General features: G+C 39.2%; 1 protein-coding gene across 4 annotated transcripts in view; it reads left to right on the top strand.

Annotated features, from left to right (window-relative positions):
• Positions 1-22,167, top strand: part of PTPN3 (protein tyrosine phosphatase, non-receptor type 3) — a 287,103-nt gene that overhangs the window by 189,540 nt on the left and 75,396 nt on the right. For all 4 annotated transcript variants that reach the window (XM_027859060.1, XM_027859063.1, XM_027859062.1 and 1 more), the window contains exons 10-12: positions 13,453-13,541; positions 17,254-17,317; positions 19,381-19,553. In XM_027859060.1, the coding sequence (XP_027714861.1) occupies positions 13,453-13,541; positions 17,254-17,317; positions 19,381-19,553 (326 nt within the window). The remainder of the gene's footprint in view (positions 1-13,452; positions 13,542-17,253; positions 17,318-19,380; positions 19,554-22,167) is intronic.

The following is a 22,167-nucleotide window of genomic DNA, read 5'->3' as shown; positions in this document are numbered from 1 at the left end:
TGTTTTGTTCTGAATACTTATCCAAGATTAGCTGCCTTGAGAGAATATACATTTTGACTAAAGAAGAATTAGGTGAATTTGGTACATATGACACTCTTAGGGGTGGGGACAGGCTGGTTAAGATAACCCTCCTGACTGAGAAGTGATAGAAAAAAGACACAGAATGAGATGTATATTTCTGTACATAGTCACTATTTGAAATTTGTTTATCTGACAAGGCATATTTGTTCCAAAGGTTTTGTTTTTCTTTTTTAACTCCCCGCCCCCTTTGGAGGGGCAGGAGAAAAAAAATGTAAATTAAAGAGAAAAGAAAAAAAAAACCTGGGGAGGAGGGAATAAAACAAAAAAAAAAAAGCCAGCTGTGGTATCTCAGTTTCTTGTTGTCTCTGGGTACAGGTGTCAGGGTGCTTTCAGATGGGTGGAACTGCAGTTCTGCTGATGTGTTTGTCGGTGAAACAGACATTTGCAGGCAGAAAGTTCTTGCGGAAAGGTTTAAGAATTTAAATAGTACCTGTTGTGTTAAGCACTTTTTACAAACGTCGTCTCATTTCATCTTAGTTTCTGGAGAGCAGTTCCACTGTTTCAACAGATTCAGTACTTTAGACAGCTCCTGGTTGTGGACCAGTACTGCACGTCTATCTGTACCTACTGCAAAACCCTGTCTCTTTTAGATCCCAAGTTAGAAGGGCCTCTTTGCTCAGCCCCCAAATAGTGATCTAATAGTGAAGTGAGGAAGCGGCTTGGCCCTGGCTTCTGAGCACAAATACATTTCAACCTATTGGCATCTTGGGAACTCAGGATCAGTCCATTATGAGTCACATGCATCAATTTTATTTCCAGAAGCTCCTGTATCCAGATATTTCAGGGCCTATACAGCAGTTTGCTTTTCTAAGCGATGGATTAACAGCAATAATTACCGGTAAGAAGCAGGAGAGCTTGGAGACAACGCTCATGCTGGCATCCCATAGTGTACATGTAAGTTAGCATAGGTTCGCTGTTTGATTGACATATCTCTATAGGCTTGGTGTTGTGCTGGGATCTGTGGTTGTGGGGTCTCTTGATCTTCATGTAGCAATTAATTGGCTTCAGCAGAAAGAATTATACCTCACCTGAGGTCAGTTTACTTTGGAAGTTCAAATTTAAGTTCCTCCTGGAATTGTTTTACCAAGACCATCTGGTTCCAGTCTAAGATTTGAGCCAAGACGCTGATCCCAATAGCATATCTCAGCATTAATCCCTAGCCCTGTTGCAGTTTCTGGATCTTCCAGCTGGATACTTTTTGCCTTGGGGGTTAATCAGAGCCCTTTGTGCTTGAGTTCCTGAGGAAATCCTGTTAGTCTTTGAAAAAGGCCATGTAGCCCAAATGCCAAATGTACATTCACTGAAAGACTGTTTTTACAGAGAACTTGAATAAGTCAAACTCTCCCTTGGAAGTCAGAAGGAGTGGTGCAAGGACACTCTCAAGCTCTCTCTGAAGAACGTTAGTATCAATTATGAGACAAGGGAGACATTGGCGCAGGACCGCCCAGTATGGCATGCCCACGTCAAAGAAGGCACTGTGCTCCGTGAGCAAAAGCAGAATCACAGGAGCACCAAGGAAACATGAGATGTGCAGATCTAGAAACTTTTCCATCCCAAATGTTCAAATGGACTATTTATGCCTGACCTGTGGTAGAGCCTTCAGAGCTCATGTTGGACTGATCAGCCGCATTAGAATGCATGTAGCTTGACCCCAGTACCGCAATGTCATTGGTCCTCTTTGAATAGGAAGGACAAACAGCATCAATGACCTCCAATAAACCGTCCGCTCTAGGTGGCTTAACTTTTCTGCAAACTGATTAAAACAACACATGTGTCTGTTCCAGAGGAAAGTCCTTGGGTCTTTTATCTATATATTGATTCTAAGCCAGAAAGCTTGGTAGTAATTTTTATTGGAGTCTACTGAAAACTGTAAGCGTACTTCCTTTAGTAAAGTGGAGGACTGGGCCCTCTGGTGGGCTTTTAGTGAATAGGGGTGGTGTTTTGGAATAAAGAAGAGCTGTATTTGAACACCGTCTCGGATACTTTTACTGGCTGTATAATCCTAGGCAAATCACCTGACCTCTGAACTTCATTGTCCTCATCTGTAAAGGATAAAGATAATAATAGCTGCCCCCTCACAGGGTTGTATGAGGATCAAATGAGATGATATTATGGAGAATGTTTTGTATCTCTTAAAGCACTATATAAAGGTGAGCTGTTACTAGTTCAAAGCTCTGTATGCTGCCTAGGATTTTCCCCAGCTACCAGCTTTTGTAGGACAGTGCTTTCTTCCAGATTGTCCATGAATTGTTCCTGCAGGGTGATATTCTTCATTGTTTGCTGGTTGAGCTGAATTGAGCTTGACCCCTTCTTCCCAAATGGGTTGGGGTGAGCTATGTTCAGGCTTAATCAGCTTAATGATGCCTGGGGAGGGCTCTATAAGTGGGAGGTCAGTGCTCTGAGTCAAGATAATTTAAGCAGAAAGAGAATAGCTTGGTTGGATTATTACTGAGAGGCCAAGGAGCAGAGCAGTAAAAAAAAAAGATAGCCATGTTTGAGTAGTGGATTGAATCTGAGGAGTTCAGAAGACAAAGACTGAGGCCAAAGGCTTAATACTTAGCAAAGTCTTTGGAGCCTGGATCAGCAGCTTGGTAAGAGCACTGAACTTGGAATGAGAAGACCTTGGATTCGAGGTTTCACCCTTTATTTGTGAGTTCTGTGACTTTGAGAAAATCACTTCTCTTTTCTGGGCCTGATTTTCTTCATTTGTAAAATGGAGAGGCTGGACTAGATTATGTCAAACCTAGAATTTTGTGATTATAGGGATAGAAATGTCCCAGAGAGGTTCATAGAAGCTGTTACTCAAATGAGGACTTGGGAGCTTCTACTATTTTTATAGCCCTATTGATCGACTCAGCCTTTCCTCAGTTTCTAATGAGAGTCACTCTGTCAGGGGCACCTAAACGAACCTAGTGATAAATCTGAACATTTAAGCCCACCAGCCTTCTCTTTTTGGATGGGACAAGGGACCCTGACAGCTTTCCTGTTTCTAATCGGTCTTCTCCAGGGCATCAAGGTAGCTCAGTGGATATAGCACTTGACCTGGAGTCAGGAAGACCTGAGTTCAAATCCAACCTCAGACACTTACTAGCTGTGTTAACCCTGACTTAATCATTGTCTGCCTCAGTTTCCTCATCTGTAAAATGGGACTAATAGCATCTCCCTCCCAGGATTGTTGTGAGGATCAAATAAGATAATAATTTTGAAGCATTTATCACAATGCCTGGCACAAAGTAAGCAATATATAAGTGTTGGCTATTACTGTAGTTTATCATTGAGTTTCCTTTATACCCCTTCCCATCCAGTGAGAAGATAATTAAGTTATATCAAGGATACTTGTGCAGTGTGTTAGGAAATACAGAGATAAAATGAAAGATATCCTTGCCATTTAGGAGCTTACATTCTCCCTCTGGATGAGGGCCTGTGACTAAGGATGGCCAGAATCCATATGATGCTTTCCTTCACCAGCCACAGCCCCTTTTTTTTCTTACTCCAAGTTTAAGGTTGTACTTTAGAGAGATGTGGTTGCCAGAAATTTGATTGGCAAATAAACAATGCATCTAATCAAAACCAAACCAGAAACACCTCAAAACTAAGTAGCTGACAGAACAAAAAAAATTTTTTTTTTCAAAAGAGGCAGCATTTGAAAATTATAATTTTCACATTCTACTCATTTTAATAGTCTTCTGGGTACTGAAGATATAAAAATGTTACTGTGTGAACAGTACAGCTACACAAAGGCAGCTGTCTGGAGGAGACATAAAAGCTGCTGTTTCCTTTGAGGGAAAAACAACACCAAACATTAGTGTCCTTTATGTAATTTCTTTATAGCTAGAACCCTGGAATTGATTATAGTAATTTAATTTATTTATAGCCAGTCTGCTTCCATAAGGTTTTGAGACAACTTGCATAATTAAAAATAGTGTAGCAGAGAATAATGAAGGCTACAAACAGAACAAAGACCTGTCTCAGAGGCGCATGGGAAGCAAAAGCTACCAGAAACTTGGACGGTAGTAATTAGCTCAACACCAAATCCGGCCTTAAGTTTTGGAGCTGACAAAGAATGAATCAGAAAAGATTGGGCTCGTTGTCTGACAAAAGAGAGCACAGATTAGCCTGCAGAGATCACCTTTTTACTGGAACCAGATTTAAGTTATAATTTATTGATTGGGTCCTCGTACCAGGGATTTCGAGGGACATATCAGACAAGTCCTTCAACTGCTTTTTAACAAAAGAGATAAAAACGTGGTCATGTTGTTCAAATGGACGTTTTTGTATCTATTCTATACAAAAGCTTAGTCCATAATTGTGTGTACCTAAATACTTGTGCACATGGCAGAGGAAGGAGACAGGAAGGGAGTTAAGATACTGCCCACGTACCTTGCCTGATGACCTAACTTAATAGAGGGATACAGCTTTAAGAGTCTTGTAAAATGAATAGCCTTTGAAGCTATGTCTCTCAGATAACAGTTCAGTTAAACTCAACAAGTACTGATCAGACATCTTCTGTGTGCCAAGCTAGGTGGCACAATGGATAGAGTGCCGGGCCTGGAGTCAAAAAGGCTCATCTTCCGGAATTCAAATCTGGCCATGGACACGTAAAAGCTGTAGGACCCTGGGCAAGTCACTTAACCCTATTTACCTCAGTTTCCTCATCTGTAAAATGAGTTGGAGAAGGAAGTGGCAAACCACTCTAATAGCTTTGCCAAGAAACCCCCAAAAGGGATCACATAGAGTTGGACACAACTGAACAACAACAATGTGCAAGGCACTATGCTAGGTAGATACTCCAGATATACAAACAAAAGTGAAATGGCCTCTGCCCTCAAAGAGCTTACATTCTACTAAGAAAAGATAAATATATAGATAAGTAAATGCAAAATATATACTAAGGAAATGCAATTAAATTTTGGAAGTGGGACAGAGACTATTAACAACTGCTGAATGGGATGGTGGTGGTGGTGATGGTGGAGGTGAAGAAAGGCCTTGTGTAGGAAGTGACATTTGGGCTGAGTCTTTAAAGGAGAGTTCAGGATTCCAAGAGGCAGAGGTGAGGATGGAGAGCACTCCACGTTTGTGGCTTAGCCTGTGCAAAGGCTCATGGGAGTATTGAGTATGGGGAGATGTAGTATGGAGTGTGGGGAGCAGCAAATAGGCCAGTAATTTGGGGAGTAATTTGAAGTCAGTCTTCGAAGATGGGTTAGATCCAGATTGTGAAAGGCTTTCGGTGCTAAATTGAGAAATTTGTATTTTATCTTAGAGTAGGAGTCCTTAGCTCGAGACCATGGGCCCTCCAGTGTTCTGTGGATAGATTTCAGGGCATCCATGAATTTGGATAGGAAAAAAAAATTACATCTTTATTTTTACTAACCTCTAACTGAAATTGAGCCTTTCCTTCAGTTATTTACAAATATTATTCCAAGAAGGGGTCGATAGATTTCATAGGAGCCCATGACACAAGAAAGATAAGAAACCCTGTCTTAGAAGAAACCAAAAGCCTTCAGTCAGTCAGTTGATAAATATTTATTAGGTACTGTGCTAACCACTAGGGTTACAAAGAAAGGTAAAATAGAGCCCCTGGTCCCAAGGAGCTCACAGTCTAATGAGAGAGATAGCATGCAAACAAGTATGTACAGATATGATATATTGGATTTATAGCAGCTCTACGTATGGTGGCAAGGAATGAGGGGATGCCCATCAGTTGGGGAATGACTGAACGAGTTGTGGTATATGAATGTAATGGAATACTATTGTGCTATAATAAATGCTGAGCAGGCAGACTTCAGAAAAACCTGGAAAGACCTATATGAACTGATGCTGAGTGAAATGAGGAGAACCAGGAGAACCTTGTACACAGTAACAGCCACATTGTGCAATGACTGACTTGATAGACTGAGCTCTTCACAGCAATGCAGGGATCTAAGACATCTCCAAAAGTCTCATGATGGAAAATGACATCCACATCCAAAGAAAGAACTATGGAGTCTGGATACAGATTGAAGCATACTATTTTGTTTTGTGGTTGTTTTTGTTTTTTCTTTCCCATGGTTTTTCCCTTTTGTTCTGATTCTTCTTTCATGACATGACTAATGTGGAAATATGTTTAACATGATTGTGCTTGTATAACCTTTATCAGATTGCTCTCTTGGGGAGGGAGGAAAATTTGGAGCTCAAATTTTTACAAAAATGAATGTTAAAAACTATCTTTACATGTAATTGGAAAAAAATAAAATACTAATACTATTTTAAAAAAAAAACAAATAAACTGTATTGGGCAGATCGTCGATCTGGGTATTTGAGCCCTATCAATCCATAACTGAACTCGTAGCTTCCTAGATAATATAGACATTCAAGGGAGATACTAGAGCCGAGGGTGAGAACTTAGGGTCTTGAGGCCACGTGTGACCTTCTAGGTCCTTGGGTGTGGCCTTTTGACTGAGTCGGAGATTTATAGAACAAATTCTTTTATTAAGGGATTTATTTTATGAAGTGTGGATTCAGTCCAAGGGCCACACTTGGGGACGTGGAGGGGCCACAAGTGGCCTTGAGGTCACAGGTTCCCCATCCCTGTCCTAGACCTAAGAAGACTGTTGTCCTTTTGTGAAAGTTTAACAGCTGATCTTGTAGATTTGTTCAACAAAATGCCAGTCCAGGGCAGCATCAGTATGAGCAGTAGGTGTACCAAATAATTTCCTTAGAGAAGAGATTTTAATCTTCTCATGTACTTCCTCAAGTAATTAGTTAAAACCCCTAACATTCTATGGCCTCTGACATAAAAAAGATTGCTTTATCTTTTTCTAATGTAATTTTGTCTCAATTACATGTAAACAAAAGTTTTTAATATTTGTTTTTTAAAATTTTGAGTTCCAAATTCTCTCCCTCCCTTCCTCCTTTTCCACCTTCTTAAAAAGGCAAATGGTTTGATATACATTATACATGTGCAGCCATGCAAAACATTTCCATATTAGTCATGTTGCAAAAGAAAAAGCAGACCAAAAAACCAAGAATTAATAAAGCAAGTAAAAAAAAAAGTATACTTCAACGTGCTTTCAGATTCCATCAGTTCCTGTACTCCCAGGAATACTCTGGAGTCGGACACCATTTTTCATCATAGGTCCTTCAGAATTGTCTTGCATCATTGTGTTGCTGAGAATAACAGTCATTCACAGATGATCATTGTACAGTATTGCTATTACTGTGTATAATATTTCCCTGGTTCTGCTCACTCCAATTTTCATTGGTTCATATAAGTCTTACCAGGTTTTTCTGAAAGCATCTCATTCATCATTTCTTATAGCACAATAGTCTTCCATCACAATCATATACCACAACCTGTTCAGCCATTCCCCAGTTGATGGCCATCCCCTCAACGTTCAATTCTTTGCAACCACCAAAAGAGCTGCTATAAATATTTTTGTACGTATAGGTCCTTTTCCTTTTTCTTTCATCTCTTTGGAATAGATTGCTTTACTTTTAAAAATAATAATAGCTATCATTTACATAGAAAGTTGGCAAAGTACTTTACATTTTTTATCTTGTCTGATCAAGTCTTTGAGGTTGCTGATGTTATTATCTCCATTTTATAGATGAGGGAAAAAATAATAAGGTGAGAAGTTAGGTGACTTGCCCAGTTTCATTCAGCCAGTAAGGTTCTGAGATAGGATTTGAACTGACGTTTTAAACCCTGACTTCAGGGCCAGCGTTCTAACAACCTGTCTCTGAAACATTTAAGGATATGCATTATCAACTGACATCTTTGTCCATAAAGGAACTATGATCTAGAGCTCCCATGGAATGTCCAATTGGAAGTAAAATTGCTTTCCATTGAGTTTTCCAGGATGAATTATATATAAAATGCATCTCCAGGTTGCTGAATGAATTTAAAGGGGTTATTGAAAATTGTCCAAGTAAATGTTGGAGAGATGCCTACCAAATACAATTCACATTTTTATATATGTGATACTGAGCTCCTTTTGATGGTTCTTTCATAATTTTTTATAAGTTGATGCCTTTGGTTTTTATGTCACATTCATTTAAGTTACATCCCTACCTGCTTCTCCCCTACCTAAATTGCCTTCTAGATTTAAAAAGGAAAAGAAAAAGAAAAAACAGTTCAGCAAAACCAGCCAACTCATTGTGTCTGAATATTTTTATTACATAATATTGTCAATACATAAGTCCTAGGTATAATATTATAATAGCTATAGTTAGATATATATATATATATATGCACACATACACATATACACACACACGTATATATATATATATATATATATATATATATATATATATATATATATATATATATAGCTAGCATTTGTAGCACCTTACATTTGCTATTTCATTTGATCCTCACAGCAACCCTGAAGGTAGCTGCTATGATTATCCCATTTTACACGTGTGGAAACAGACTGAGAGATGTTAAGTGACTTGTTTGAGGTCACACAGATAAGTGTGTGAGGCAGGATTTGATCTCGGGTCTTCCTGACTCTACCACTCCATGCACTACCCACCTAGCTAGCTGCCTTCCATGCTGCCAGTATATATGTAGTAGTCTACATCTACATTCCCCAACCTTTGTACCAAAGGGGGGAAGTAGATTTTCTCAGCTATTCTCTAGGGCCAAGTGTTTTATTTTAATTGTGCATTATTCATTACCAATTTATTACTCTTCCCATTTATATTGTGTGCATTATTGTTCTGATTAGTTTAGCTTGACTCCATTATATAATTTTTCCCATGTTCCTCTGAATTCTTCATATTTGTTGTTTCTTATGGTGAAGTAAATTATTCAGTTGTTTTAATTTGCCGTTCTCTTATTATTAGTCATTTGGATCTGTCTTTCACATGATAATTTTAATAGTTTGAAATTTGGGGATCTATTTGTTAATATACTTTGACATTCACCCATTGGGTCATATATATTTTTATTAACCTCTTCTATATCTTTGGATATCAGACTCTTATCAGAAAGTTTTCCTAATCAGTGGTTTTTCTTCTTATCTTACCTAGGCCTAGTATGAGCTATGTGACCTTGGGGAGTCAAGTATTCTAGGCCTCAGTTTCTTCATCTGTAAAATGAGAGTTTGATTAGATGATCTCTAAGGTCCCTAAATCTATGACCCTGTGATACTGCCCTGTAAAGTACCCTATGCATTACCCAAACTGGAGTATTGAATGTCCTCTCAAACTGTTCAAAACTTTGCCAGAGGTAGCTGGTGGCACAGTGGATAGAGTATTGGACCTAGGGTCAGGAAGACCTGAGTTCAAATCTAATCTCAGATACTTAGTAGCTGTGTGACCTTAAGCAAGTCATTTAACTTCTATTTGCTTTCAGTTTTCCTCAGCTGTACAATGGAGGTAATAATAGCACCTACCTCCAAGGGTTGTTCCAAAGAACAAATGAGATATTTGTAAAAGCACTTAGCACAGTGCCTAGCATAGTAGGTGCTTTATAAATACTTATTCCCTCCCTTTTCCAGACCCCCATCTTCACACTCTTGCAACTTCATTGTTCTACTGAAATTGAACTCTCTGAAGTTGCTCTCTTAATTGTCAGATCTGATGGTCTTTTTTCAGTCCTTATTCTTCTTGACCATTATGTCTCGTTTGACACTGTTGAGCACCCCTGGATACTCTTCTCCTGGACCTTCTCCTCCCTCTGTAACCGCCTGTCAGTCTCCTTAGTTGGGTCATTATCCGTATCTCACACCCACTAACTGAGTGTGCCCGAAGACTCTGTCCTTGACCCTCTTATCTTTTCTCTCTGTTCCCTCTTATTTGGTCATCTCATCAGTTTCCATGGGTTTCCATTATACAAATGACTCCCAGATCGATAAAGCTAATCTCCCGATCTCCAGTCCTAGCTGTTCTAGCAAATTCATGGCATCCAAGGCCATTCTCATTATCTTATGTCCTGAGACGCACCCCCTTCCACACCTGGCTATTGCTGTTTCTGCCTCCACCATAGCTCCCTTCTCTGCCCTCTTCTCATCACATAGATAGCCATCACCACCTTAGTTCAAGTCCTTATCATCTCACCTGAATTATTGCGATGACTTCCTAAGGGGCTTCTTGGCTTCAGTTTTTTTGGGTGGTGACTGCTGTTATGTTGTTGTTTCTGGTCCATCCTCTTCAAGGTACTAAAGTGATTTTCCTTAAATACAACTCTTATTATGTTGTTCCTCTACTCAATAAACTAGAGCAACTTCTTGTTGCTTCTACAATAAAACATAAATCCTTCAGTTTGGTTTTGAAGTCCTCTACGTGGCCTCAGCCTGTTTTTCCAGTCTTGTTGGACATCACTGCCTCTCCTCTGCTTCTCTCTGTTACACGCGGCTTGTCATCTTCCTTTGTGTGCCTTTGCACTGGCCATCCCTTTTCTCTCACCCCGTGCCTCATAAAATCCCTCTGTTCCTTCAAAATGCAGCCCAAGCACTGCTTCCTACATGAAGCCTTCAAATTCGAGTGCCATCTTAACTTAACCATTTTATATTTAATTTGTTGTGATTTAGTCATTTCAGTCGTATCTGACTCTTCGTGAGCCATTTGGGGTTTCCTGAGCACAGATACTTGCAGTGGTTTGCCATTTCCTTCTCCGTCTCATTTTACAGATGAAGAAACTAAGGCAAACAGGATTAAATGACTTGACCAGGGTCACACAGCTAGTAAGTGTCTGAGGCCAGATTTGACTTAGAAAGAAGAGTCTTCCTGGCACTCTACCTACCATGCCACCTTGTATTATTCTTTATATATTCATTCTATACATATTTATATATATACTCCATACTCATAAAGTATAAGTTCTGAGGGTAACGACTATTGCATTGTTTTCTATTCTCTTGACTTACTGTTGTTATATATAAAAATACACAAAAATGCACAGTTCCCTTCAAAACAGATTCTTGAGCATAATGAATCCCATAGGCTTCAAACCCAGGGGTCTTTTCATTTAAATGTCCTTGGTAGCAATATCCTTAAAGGCCACAAGATGGTGAAGTGGTGCCATGAATGTCTGCATGGCCGCTCCATCTGCATCTCTTGCTCTGTTTTTGCCAGTCCGTTTCTGTGGCTTGCTTTCTCATCCAGCTCTCCTACTTTTTTCTTCTCCATCAAAACAAAACAAAACTAATTCAAAACTAAACCAAGTTAATTTGTATCTTCCTTGTAAATAATAGGGTTTTTCCTCTCTTGCAATGAGTTGGTTAACCTTGATAGAACAAAAGTTTTTCTCCTTCTACTTTAAGATTATTGGGTTTTCAATATTTACAGTATTAGATATGTCTAAAACATTAACAATCCATACTTTTAAAAATGTTATGTATTCCAGATTTCACTCAGCCAAATTCCCCTCTTAACATTTTTGCCCCTAGTTGCGTCTAATATGAAAGGGTTGAACTAAATGATTTCTGGAGTTTCTTCTAGCTCTAAAATTCTGTGATAAAATATTTTTTCAATTCTGGGTTTTGGTAGGGAATTAAGAGGAAACAGGATTATTGCTAAGGTGTCCTTTTTTTACCTGTAAGCATGGTAGTATTAAAATTAGAAGTTTTTGTTTTTTATTCTTTCTTTTATTGATATTTTGTTTTTACATCAACATCTTTTTAAACTGTATGTCTTCCTCCTCTCCCATTCATCAAACCATACTTTTTAACAAAGTTTTTTTTTTTAAAGATAGAAAGCATCAGCAAAAATCAACCAGCACCTCAACTATGTGTGACAGAATATACAGTATTGTACACCTGTAGCCTTCCACCTCAGCAAAAGAAGGGATGGAGATGTATTTTTCCAACTCTTTTGTGGGACTAAACTTTGTCACTGTAATTGCACAGCATTCTGGTTTTTTGGTCTTTCTTTTTACACTGTTATAATCATTGTATACCTTGGTTTTCTGGTTCTGCTACTTTCAGTGTACCAGTTCATATGGGTCTTCCCACGCTATCACAAACATTTTTAATAATGGGCAAAAGTCTGGATTTTTTTCTCCAATCCATCTTCTAAGTAGCTACCAAATTGATATTCCTAAAACAAAATCTTTGTCACTGTCCTACTCAGTAATCATCAGTAGCTTACTGTTGTTTCTAGAATGAAACAGAGGTTGTCAGTCTGGCATTTAATGTGCTTCACAATATAGTTTCTTCCTACCTTTTCTGTCTTATTTGATAGTACTCCCCTTTATGCACTCTCTATTCTCGTCAGACCAACCCATTCACTTTTCCATCACATTCTGTCTCTTGCTTCCAACCCTTTGCATAGGTGGATTATACCATTGTACTCCTTTCTTGACCTGACTTCTTGTAATCCATAACTTCCCTTAATTATTTATTTATTTTTGGTTAGGCAATGGGGTTAAGTGACTTCTCCAGGGTCACACAGCTGGTAATTGTCAAGTGTCTGAGGCTGGATTTGAACTTAGGTCCTCCTGACTCCAGGGCTGGTGCTGTATCCGCTGCGCTGCCTAGCTGCCCCCCATAACTTCCTTTGTAACACAACTCAGGGGCCACCTAATACATGATGCTTTTCATTATCAACTAAAGTTGATCGTGTTCCACCATCTTTACATTATTTCATGTTGCTTTCTGTAAGCTTTGCCTTTACTTATCTGTTGTATATTATATCTCCCACAGAAAGCAAACTTTAATGGCAGAAACTGTTCTTTTCTCTGAATCTTCATTACCTGACATGATGTTTTATACATAGGTGTTTAATATTTTTTCTAATAGAATCTAATTTAATTTGCCGTGAAAGTATAATTGAATGTGTAATTGTATGATTTTTAAGATTAAGTGTTGGAATTTAAAAATATTAATATTAACAAAAATAACATAGGAATCATCACTACAATTTGGTATACTGAATTTGAGACCGAAGACCTGATTTAGAATTAAGTCTCTGCTATTTACTAAGTATGTGACCTCAGGAAGAATAGTTCATCTCTTTGGAATTCGGTTTCCCCATATGTCAGTTAATAAAGTTGGACTAAAAGATTAGAAAATATTTTTAAAGCAAGGCGCAGTGTAGTCAAAGATGATATAAAGAGTCCCTGCCTTCAAAATGTTTAAATTATTAGGGCTCTATAGCTCTAAATCATCTGAAACCTGTTGGGATTCTGTATGAGAATGTTCAGAAAGAATGGACCCCCTGATTCCTCTCAGCTCTGGAATGTGTCAGTAGAATTTAAAGGAGACAGTGTAGAACTAGGGATATTTTGACTTTTTCCTTTAAGCCTTGCTGTTTTTCAGTAATGACTTTTTCTCCACTGTTAATGTATAGGTTACTATTTGTAAATATATGGAATATTTCAAATGAAAGGCTTTCCTAAGCTTGACTAGGACTGCTTTTTGCTAATATACTATATTCCTTTTGTAGGATCTACATAATTTAGATCTGACGATTGGAGTTGCTGCAGCTGGCATTGCCGTTTACCGCAAACATATCTGCACAAGTTTCTATCCTTGGTAAAATGAATTTACTTCTAATTATTTTCTGAATTGTGCTTCGAAGTGTGTGCTGAACTAAAGCATTGCTATCTCTTAATTAAAATTGTACTTCCTAAAAAAGTAAAGAAATATCTTATTGTAGATTACAGCCTCATTACCAGGCCAAACTTTTGCCAGATCAAATAACCAGAAGTTTTTATTGATTACTTATATTTGGCTAAACGGCCTTAAGGATTTTCCTGTCCAATTCAACAAGGCTCTGTGAAGCATTTCATTTTCACAAAGCATTGACTGCTAGGTGCCCAGGAAACACAACAAAAAAATAGTCTCTGCTTCCAGGGAGTTTTTTTTTTATTGGAGGGAAACAACACTTACACAAACAAGAAAATAGATGATCATTTAAGAAGGGAGAAAGCACTAGAGACAGCTGGAAGGGATCAAGGAAGGTTTCCTGTAGGAGGAACTGAGTGTTGAGGGAAACCAGGAATTCTAAACAGCAGAAGTGAAAAGAAAGTGCATTCTATCATCAGGGCAAAGGCCATGAAGACCAGAGTTTGAGAAACAGTAAATAGGATAGTCTGTCCAAAACATAGAGGTCATGAAACGGAGTGATGATAAATAAGCCTGGAGAGGGTCAGTAAGCCTGCAGACAGATTGTGAACGGTTTTAAATGCCAAACTAGGAGATTTGTATTTTTATCCTAGAGGCCGTAGAGAATGACTGAAAGTCCTTTAGCAAGGGAATAATACTATGGGACTTAGATTATTTTGGCATATGTTATAAAGAGGGGAAAGTAAAAGCCAGGGGTCCAATTAGGAGTGGATATAGTCCAAGTGAGAGGCAATGAGGGCCCAGAAAGTGAAGAAAAGGGACAAGTGTGGATGTAAAATTGATGAGATGTGTCAACAAATTGAATGGGGGGGATGGGGTTGATTGAAGGAGAGTAGAGTGTGAAAGATGACACCAACCAAGCTTCAGTGCCAGGAAGGATAGTAGTGCCATTGTGAGAAATAGTAAAGTTTGATGGAGGGGTGGGTTGAGTAGGAATTTTTGGCATCTTGAATTAGACATGCCTAAGGGATGTCCAGATGGTGCTGTCCAAAAGAAAACTGGTAAACTCCAGTCCTGCACTGTCAGTTGCCTTCTGGATATCAACTGGATGACCTATCAATATTCTAAACTCAGCACTTTCAAAATGAAATTCAGGATCTTCCCTTCTAACCTGGATCCTCCTACAAACTTCCCTATTTCTGTTGAAGGCATCACCAACTTTTGTGTCACTGAGGTCTTCAACCTCAGCATCATCCTGACCTCTTCACTTTGTCATTTCTATCTCTGTAACACCCCTCACACCTGTCCCCTTATTTCTACTTGGATTGCCACTGTCCTAGGTCAAACCCTCATTACCTCTCACTTAGATTATTATGACAGCCTTTTTTTAAAAAAAAAAAACTTTTAAGAATATTATTTATTTTTGACATTCTTTTTAAATTTTGAGTTCCAAATTCTCTCCCTCTCTTTCACCCCCTCCCCTACCCACTGAGAAGGCAAGCAATATGATATCAATTGTACATGAGAAATCATGCAAAAGATTTCCGTATTAGCCATGTTGCAAAAAAAATAGCAAAAAAAATATAAAATGAGTAAAAAAAATTGTACTTTATTTTGCATTCGGAGTTCATCAGTTCTCTGGAGGTGGATAGCATTTTTTCATCATGAGTCCTTTGGGATTGTCTTGGGTCATTGTCTTGATCAGAGTAGGCAAGGCTTTCACAGTTGATCATCATTACAGCATTGTTGTTTCTGTGCACAGTGATCTAGTGCTTCTCACTTCACTTTGCATTCGTTCCTATAAGTCTTCCCTGGTTTTTCTGAAATTGTCTTGTTTGTCATTTCTTCTGGCATAACAGTATTTCAGCACAGTCATATACCACAACTTGTCTGGCCATTCCCCAATTGATCAATATCCCCTCAATTTTCAGTTCTTTGCCGCTGTAAAAAGAGCTGCTATAAATATTCCCTTACATATAAGTCCTTTTCCTTTGATCTCTTCGAGATATAGACATAGTAATGGTTATTGCTGGGTCAAAAATTGTACAGTGTTATGGCCCTTCAGTCATAGTTCCAAATTGTTCCCCAGAATGGCTGGACCAGTCCACTACTCCACCAACAGTGTGTTAGTGTACCTTTCATAATAGCCTTTTAATTGGTCTTCTCTAATTCATCTTCTCCATAACTACCAAAAGTAATTTTTTTCTTTTTTTTTTTAAAGAAATTTCCTTTTTTTCTGTTTTTTTTGTTTTGTTTTGTTTTGGTTTGGTTTGGTTTTTTTTTTGGCTAGGCAGTGGGGTTAGGTGACTTGCCCGGGATCACACAGCTAGTAAGTGTCAAGTGTTGGAGGCCGAATTTGAACTAGGGTCTTCCTAACTCCAGGGCCGGTGCTTTATCCACTGTGCTACCTAGCTGCCCCCAAAAGTAATTTTTCTAACTCTCCTTCCCCTTCTTATAAATCTTATATAGCTTCTGATTGTCTCATGATAAAATAGAAATGCTTCTACTTGGCATTAAAGCCCTTCCCTACCTAACACGTACCTTTCTAGATTTTATTTCCTATTACTCACCTTCATGCACTTTCTGTTACAGACAAAGCAGGCTCCTTAGCTTTTGTTTGAATTTAGCATTCGTAATCCATACATTCACGACTGACATCTCCTATGCCTGGTGTGCGCAGTCTTCTCCTTTCTGCCTCTCAGAATCTTCATCCACATATCAAACCGAACTCCGGTGCTACTTTCTTTGGGAAGCTTTCCAAAGCTCCCAGACTGTCATTGTTTTCTCTTTACTTATCCATGTCCACGTTTGTAACCCCTCTCCAGAATAAGGTTCTGGAGGTTCGGATCTATGTGGTTTCTCTTTTTGGTTTCCCCTTGTATAGTTCATAGACTAGGTGATTAATAAATATTTTTTGAATTAAAGAATTTTGATTATAATAATAGCTAGCATTTATAAGGTATTTTAAAGTTTGCAAAACTCTTGTATCATTATCTCATTTGATCCTCACAACAGTTCTGGGAGGTAGGTGCTGGTATCCCCGCTTTTCAGTTGAGGAAACTGAGGCAGAGGTTAAATGACTTGCCCTGGGTCACACAGCTAGTAAGTGTCTAAGGCTGGATTTAAATTCAGGTCTTGTGATTCCAAGTCCAACGCTCTATCTGTTGTACTGCCAAGCCATGGTGTAATGGAAAGCTTTGGTCATAGAGTTAGGTTACCTAAATTTGAATCCCACCTCTAATACTTAGTATTTTTTTGTCTCCTGGGCAAATCAATTATCCTTTCTCTGAGCCTCAGTTTCCTCATTTGAAAAGTGGATAGACTGAAGCTTATACTCACCTCCTAAGATTTCTGGTACTAAAGTGTTCTCTAAACCTTCCAGCCCTCAATAAATGGGAGTGATCAAAAGATAGGGATTTCATGGAGAAGAGCGTTTTATCTAATGCTCACTGCTGGTAATTTGACGTTTATTTTTTCATTAAAACTTAATGGGCCAGCTCTACTGTCTACCTTTATTCAGCCTTTTCTTACTGTTGGCTAAGATGTTACTGCCTCTACCATTGCTCATGTAAAATCTCTTTGGGAAATGGAGAGTATTTCATTTAATTTGCGAAGTGTTTGTGTCATGAAGCTTGTGATTTTACTTACATTGATGAGCGATACTGTCTTTTCTTTATAGGATGAACATCCTAAAAATCTCCTTCAAAAGAAAAAAGTTTTTTATACAGCAACACCACAAGCATGTAAGTCGATCCAAGTTTATTGTGCTTATCGTGTGTCTTTAGCTTATTATATGTCTTTCAGTGTTAGTTATTCAGGCACTATTAAGTTAGAGGTCGCCTCGACAAGATTGTACCTCAAACCAAGGATCGATAAAGTCCCTGATTCTTTCTGGGCCTCACTTTGGACTTTAAGAGGAAAGGCTTGATCTGAAGGATCCCCGAGCTTCCTTACAGCTTTGACCTCCTGTCATCCTGAGCATTTGTGGATTAATGGAGACCCCTATGCCTGGCACTCCTCCCCTGCCCTCTCTCCCCTCCTTCTCCTCTCACTCCCTCCCTCTCTCCTCATCTCTGCCTCCCAGCTTCCTGGGCTTCCTTCATGTACCAACTTAAGTCTCGTCTTCTGCATGAAACCTTTCCCAGGCCTATTTAATGGCATCTTCTTTCTGAAACTACCCCCAATTTATCTTGTATGTATCTTGTTTGTGGGGCAGCCAGGTGGTGCAGTGAGTAGAGTGCTGGGCCTAGAGAGTTAGGAAGACCTGAGTTCAATCCAGCCTCAGGCACTACTGGTGTGACCTAGGTAAGTCACTTAACTCTGTCTGCGTCAGTTTCCTAATCTGTAGGATGAGCTAGAGAAGGAAATGGCAAACTACTCCAGTATCTTTGCCAAGAAAACCCCAGAAGAGGTCACAAAGAACCAGATACCGCTGAAAAACAACTAAACAGCAGCATATCTTGTTTATACATAGTTGCTCTCATATTGTCTCCCCATTAAACAAGCCTGTCCCCTTGACAACAGACTTGTTTTTCATATCCCCAGTCTTTAACTCAGTACCTGGCACATGGTAGGTACTTAATAAGCACAGTGATAACACTACCAGTCCTGTCCTCTTACCCAACCTTCCCCAGCCTTCCTATTATCATAGGAACACTGTTCTTTTCTCCCAATTAGCATTTCTCATTACATCATTGGTTTCAATTCTACTAATGTTTCTTAGATCTCTTTACTTCGATAAATAAGCCACAGAACAGGTTCTGACATGAGCAAAATAAAGATAATGTTATTCCTTTTTCCTTTTGGTTAAAAAAAAGAATTTAACATTCATATACATAGAAAACATGTATGAGGACTTTTTTCTGTATAAATATTTGTTTCATTTATTATACGTATACCATTTGTTTCCTTTATTACGCACATATACAAACATGCCAATCCACGTGGAACTCCCACAATACAGAAATTATTTATCGTTCTCTTTGAGTGGATCCACTAGCTTAAGGGTCTATTAGTCTTAAGCAAACCTTTTTTTTTTTCCCTGCAATCATCTAATCATTTGGGAATCTGAAGTTGGGTTGCTTGCATAGAAGGTAGTTGAGTTTCCACTTATAGACCTCATACACGTGAAGCCTACATGGCAAAGTTGCGTCAGGCACTGTGGTAAGTGTTGAGAATTAAAAAAAAAAAAACTAGAGAAAAAGACAGCCCATACCTTCACGGAGCTTACATTCTAACGAGACAAAACACATAAAAGGAAGCCGTGTGGGGGTGGGAAGATGGCCATGGCTGAGCTAGGGGCAGGGTAGAGAAAGTCCTGTGGAGATGAGTCAGGAGTACAGCCTGGAGAACAATGAAGACATAGTTGGTCTGGGCCTCCTACTTAAAATGGAGGTTCTGAGAGGAACTAGCAAATCAGAGAGAGAGGCTGTAGGGGCAAAGGGCACTTCCATTGTCAGGAGTCCAGGGTGGAGTAAGTTTCTTTGGTAGGGTAGAGGAAGTCCTAAGGAGAAGAGGAAAGAATGTGGTCTTCAGATTAATGAAGGTTTATCATCGTCACTTGTCATAGAGGCTGTATTGTCGTGTAATTTAAGCAAAACCAACTTAAAAGTGCGGAAATAGTGCTTTTTTTTATCCTGACCTTCCCTCCAGGAAATTAGAGGTGTCTGTTTTACTTGTTGGTACAGTGCATAGTGTTATCAATTCTTACCTATTTGGGAGTAATTACAATAGGAATTGATGTGTTTTACCAATATTATTATTTTTTTTTTTGCACAGACTAAATCAAGATTGTTTTCCCCCTCAGGATGAAGCCAGAGAGCACATCATTGCCTTCAATATGCTAAATTATAGATCTTGCAAAAACTTATGGAAATCCTGCGTGGACCACCATACATTTTTTCAGGCAAAGAAAACAATATCTCGTGAAAGAAGTATCCTAGCTCAGTATTGGACATTAGGTTCTAAAAATCCCAAAAAGTGAGTGCACTTGGTTGATTTTTTTAAAGTTATAAAAAGAAGGCTGTGTTTGAAATGTCATTTCCATCACTAGATAAATGGAAATCTCTGTTGCAAAAGCCTGCTGCTAGTTCTCTGTGAGGATCTGTAGTGTAGGGATCTCTAACTACAGGATCTCAAAATCTGATTTTGGAAAGTTCCTACCCTGTTGCTGCCAGCATGCCCATTTTCTGGCATGCCCACTTCACAGTTGGCAAGATTTTCATCTGGTCAGGGAAGTGATGATCCTTCCCTCTCCATTCAAGGGCTTTACCAATAGGACTCCTCCTCTTCTATCCTCCTGACAAATGATCTCAAGGATTTGGGGAAATGTAACGTGTTTCCTTCTCACAAAAAAGGTTGGGGGAAGCCTGCAGTCATTGCAATAACCTTTCTTCTCTGGGTGTGTGAGGAATTTGTGTCCTTTCCATTAGTGTAGGTACAGAGAATGAAAACAGTCATACTTACCCTCACAGGGTGGTCATCAGGATCCAAGGAGATGTATGAAAGGGTGCTTTGCAGTCCTAAAATGCTCTATGAATGATAGCTTATTCTCTCTTTGAGTCCTGTGAGTACATGCTGTGGGGTTGACCATGCTGATTTCACTGGGGAAACTTGGATAGTTGGGAACTGCTGACCCCTTACCCTGAGAGAAGCCCTTCAGAGGGAGACTCGTTCTTCCACACCAAGCTGAAGACACAAAACTGTGCTGGGGGGTGCCAGGATTCAAAAAGATCACAGTGAGTTAGACTGATGAGATAAATTTAATAAGATGAAATATAATAGGGGTAAATATGGGATCATAGATTTAGGTGTAGATAGGTCCTTAGAGACCATCCAGTCCATTTCCATTCCATTTTGCTATTGAGGAAACTGGGTCCCAGACAGGTAAGGGATTTGTTCAGTGTTGTACACGGAGTAGATAACAATGGCAGGATTTGAACTTAGGTCCTCAAACGCCAAAGCCAGACTCATTGCACTGTACAATAAAGCATAGGTTTCCTAACTTGGTGAGACCTGTGTTTTTTTCTTCTACTCACTTCTGCTTTTCTGGTCATTTGCAAGGACCGGCTCACGTTCAGACGGACAGAGTTCCCTTGTGCTTGCCAAAAACAAACTCCCATTCAGTCCCTGGCAGTTTGGAGAGTTGTCAGTTTGGAAATAGATTTCAAGTAGGGCAGTAATCATCACTTGGGCAGCTGAAGTGCGTCCAGACTTCCTCACCAGACCAGGTTCCTTTTTACTTGCTTTTACAAGTCACAGATGAACACAGATCAGCAGACTCCTTCGTACGGCACTCTCTACTCTCCCGGGAAATCATAAGGAGGGTCAAGCCTTTTGGAGCCCAAACCTTGTGGAATATGGTACCTAGGACACACACACACACACACACACACACTCATGCACACACGTGCGCGCAGATACATATTCTGCAACACTGTTGCAGCTTTGTGCCTGCAGTTCACACGGAAATCATACTACAGAAACTTGTCCTCAGTTCACACCAAGACAAGCAGGTAGATTAGCAGATCTCTTCTGGCCCTGATATGCCAGGTTAATTTAGATAGCCCTGATGCTAGAGGAGTGGCCCAAGAGGTATTGTCGGAGTATTCACTGTTATGCCCCTATTCATATGTGCTATTTCTGTTTCCATATTGACTTCACTGCCTGTGATTGCATGACAGCCATAGATTTTGCTGAATAACTTGTGGCTTCAATTGCTTCCCCTTTGATTTGTGAGTTCCCTTTTCTCTGGAAGTGATTGATGATTGCCTTTTTAAGTATCAGTTACTGGTTAGGTGTGTCTCTAACCACAGTTGCAAATGATAAATCGTGTAGGACACTGGGTTCTGTCCTTGCTAGACCCTAGGAGATAATCTGGAAATTGTGTTTGTTTGGGGGTGGGGCAAAGTGGGAGGGAAATCCCTGATGGCAACATGCTTTTTCAGTCATTTGTCATGTTTTGAAAAAAGTAAAATGATGGATGTGTAACTAAGTGACCTTTAGACCCAACCGTGCTTGTCTCCATGAAATTGCTTACTGAATCTAAGGGCCAATATATCCTTTTCCTGAACAATTTCCTTTTCCTCCAGAAATCATGTTTATATTTGTTTTATGCCATTTGACTTCTGAGCATTATTTCTGCATCGCTCACTCAATGTTTCGTATTGACCTTTTTAATCATAGAACAGGTTCAACTAAGCATCCTTAGGAACCGTGATACTCCAACTCCCTCTTTTTTGCAAATGGAAAAAAAAAGTCTCAGAGAGGTGATGTGATTGATTTGTCCAAGGTTGCCTAATCAGTCAATGGCAGAAGTGGTTACACTAATATAACTGAGACCTTCTGACTGTCAGTCCCAACTCTACTTCCAGGATGATTGCTACCTCTTGTGTTAGCTTCAACATGCTCACATTAATTTTTTTACTAAAATTGTAAAGGTGTGGAGTCACTAAAATTATAAAGGTGTGGAGCATAAACATCAAAGAGTTTATGCTAGGATATTTGGGGGAGTGCCTCACTTTAATGCCTACAAAATCATTTTCAAAAGAAACTTCTGCATACATGACGTCAGGTCCTAATTTTCTATAACTTT

Source organism: Vombatus ursinus, unplaced genomic scaffold (genome assembly GCF_900497805.2).
Source record: "Vombatus ursinus unplaced genomic scaffold, bare-nosed wombat genome assembly UNPS02014158.1, whole genome shotgun sequence".
In the NCBI taxonomy this organism is placed as follows: domain Eukaryota; kingdom Metazoa; phylum Chordata; class Mammalia; order Diprotodontia; family Vombatidae; genus Vombatus; species Vombatus ursinus.
The sequence above is the reverse complement of the archived record's forward strand: the minus strand, read 5'-3'. Positions and strand labels throughout refer to the sequence as shown.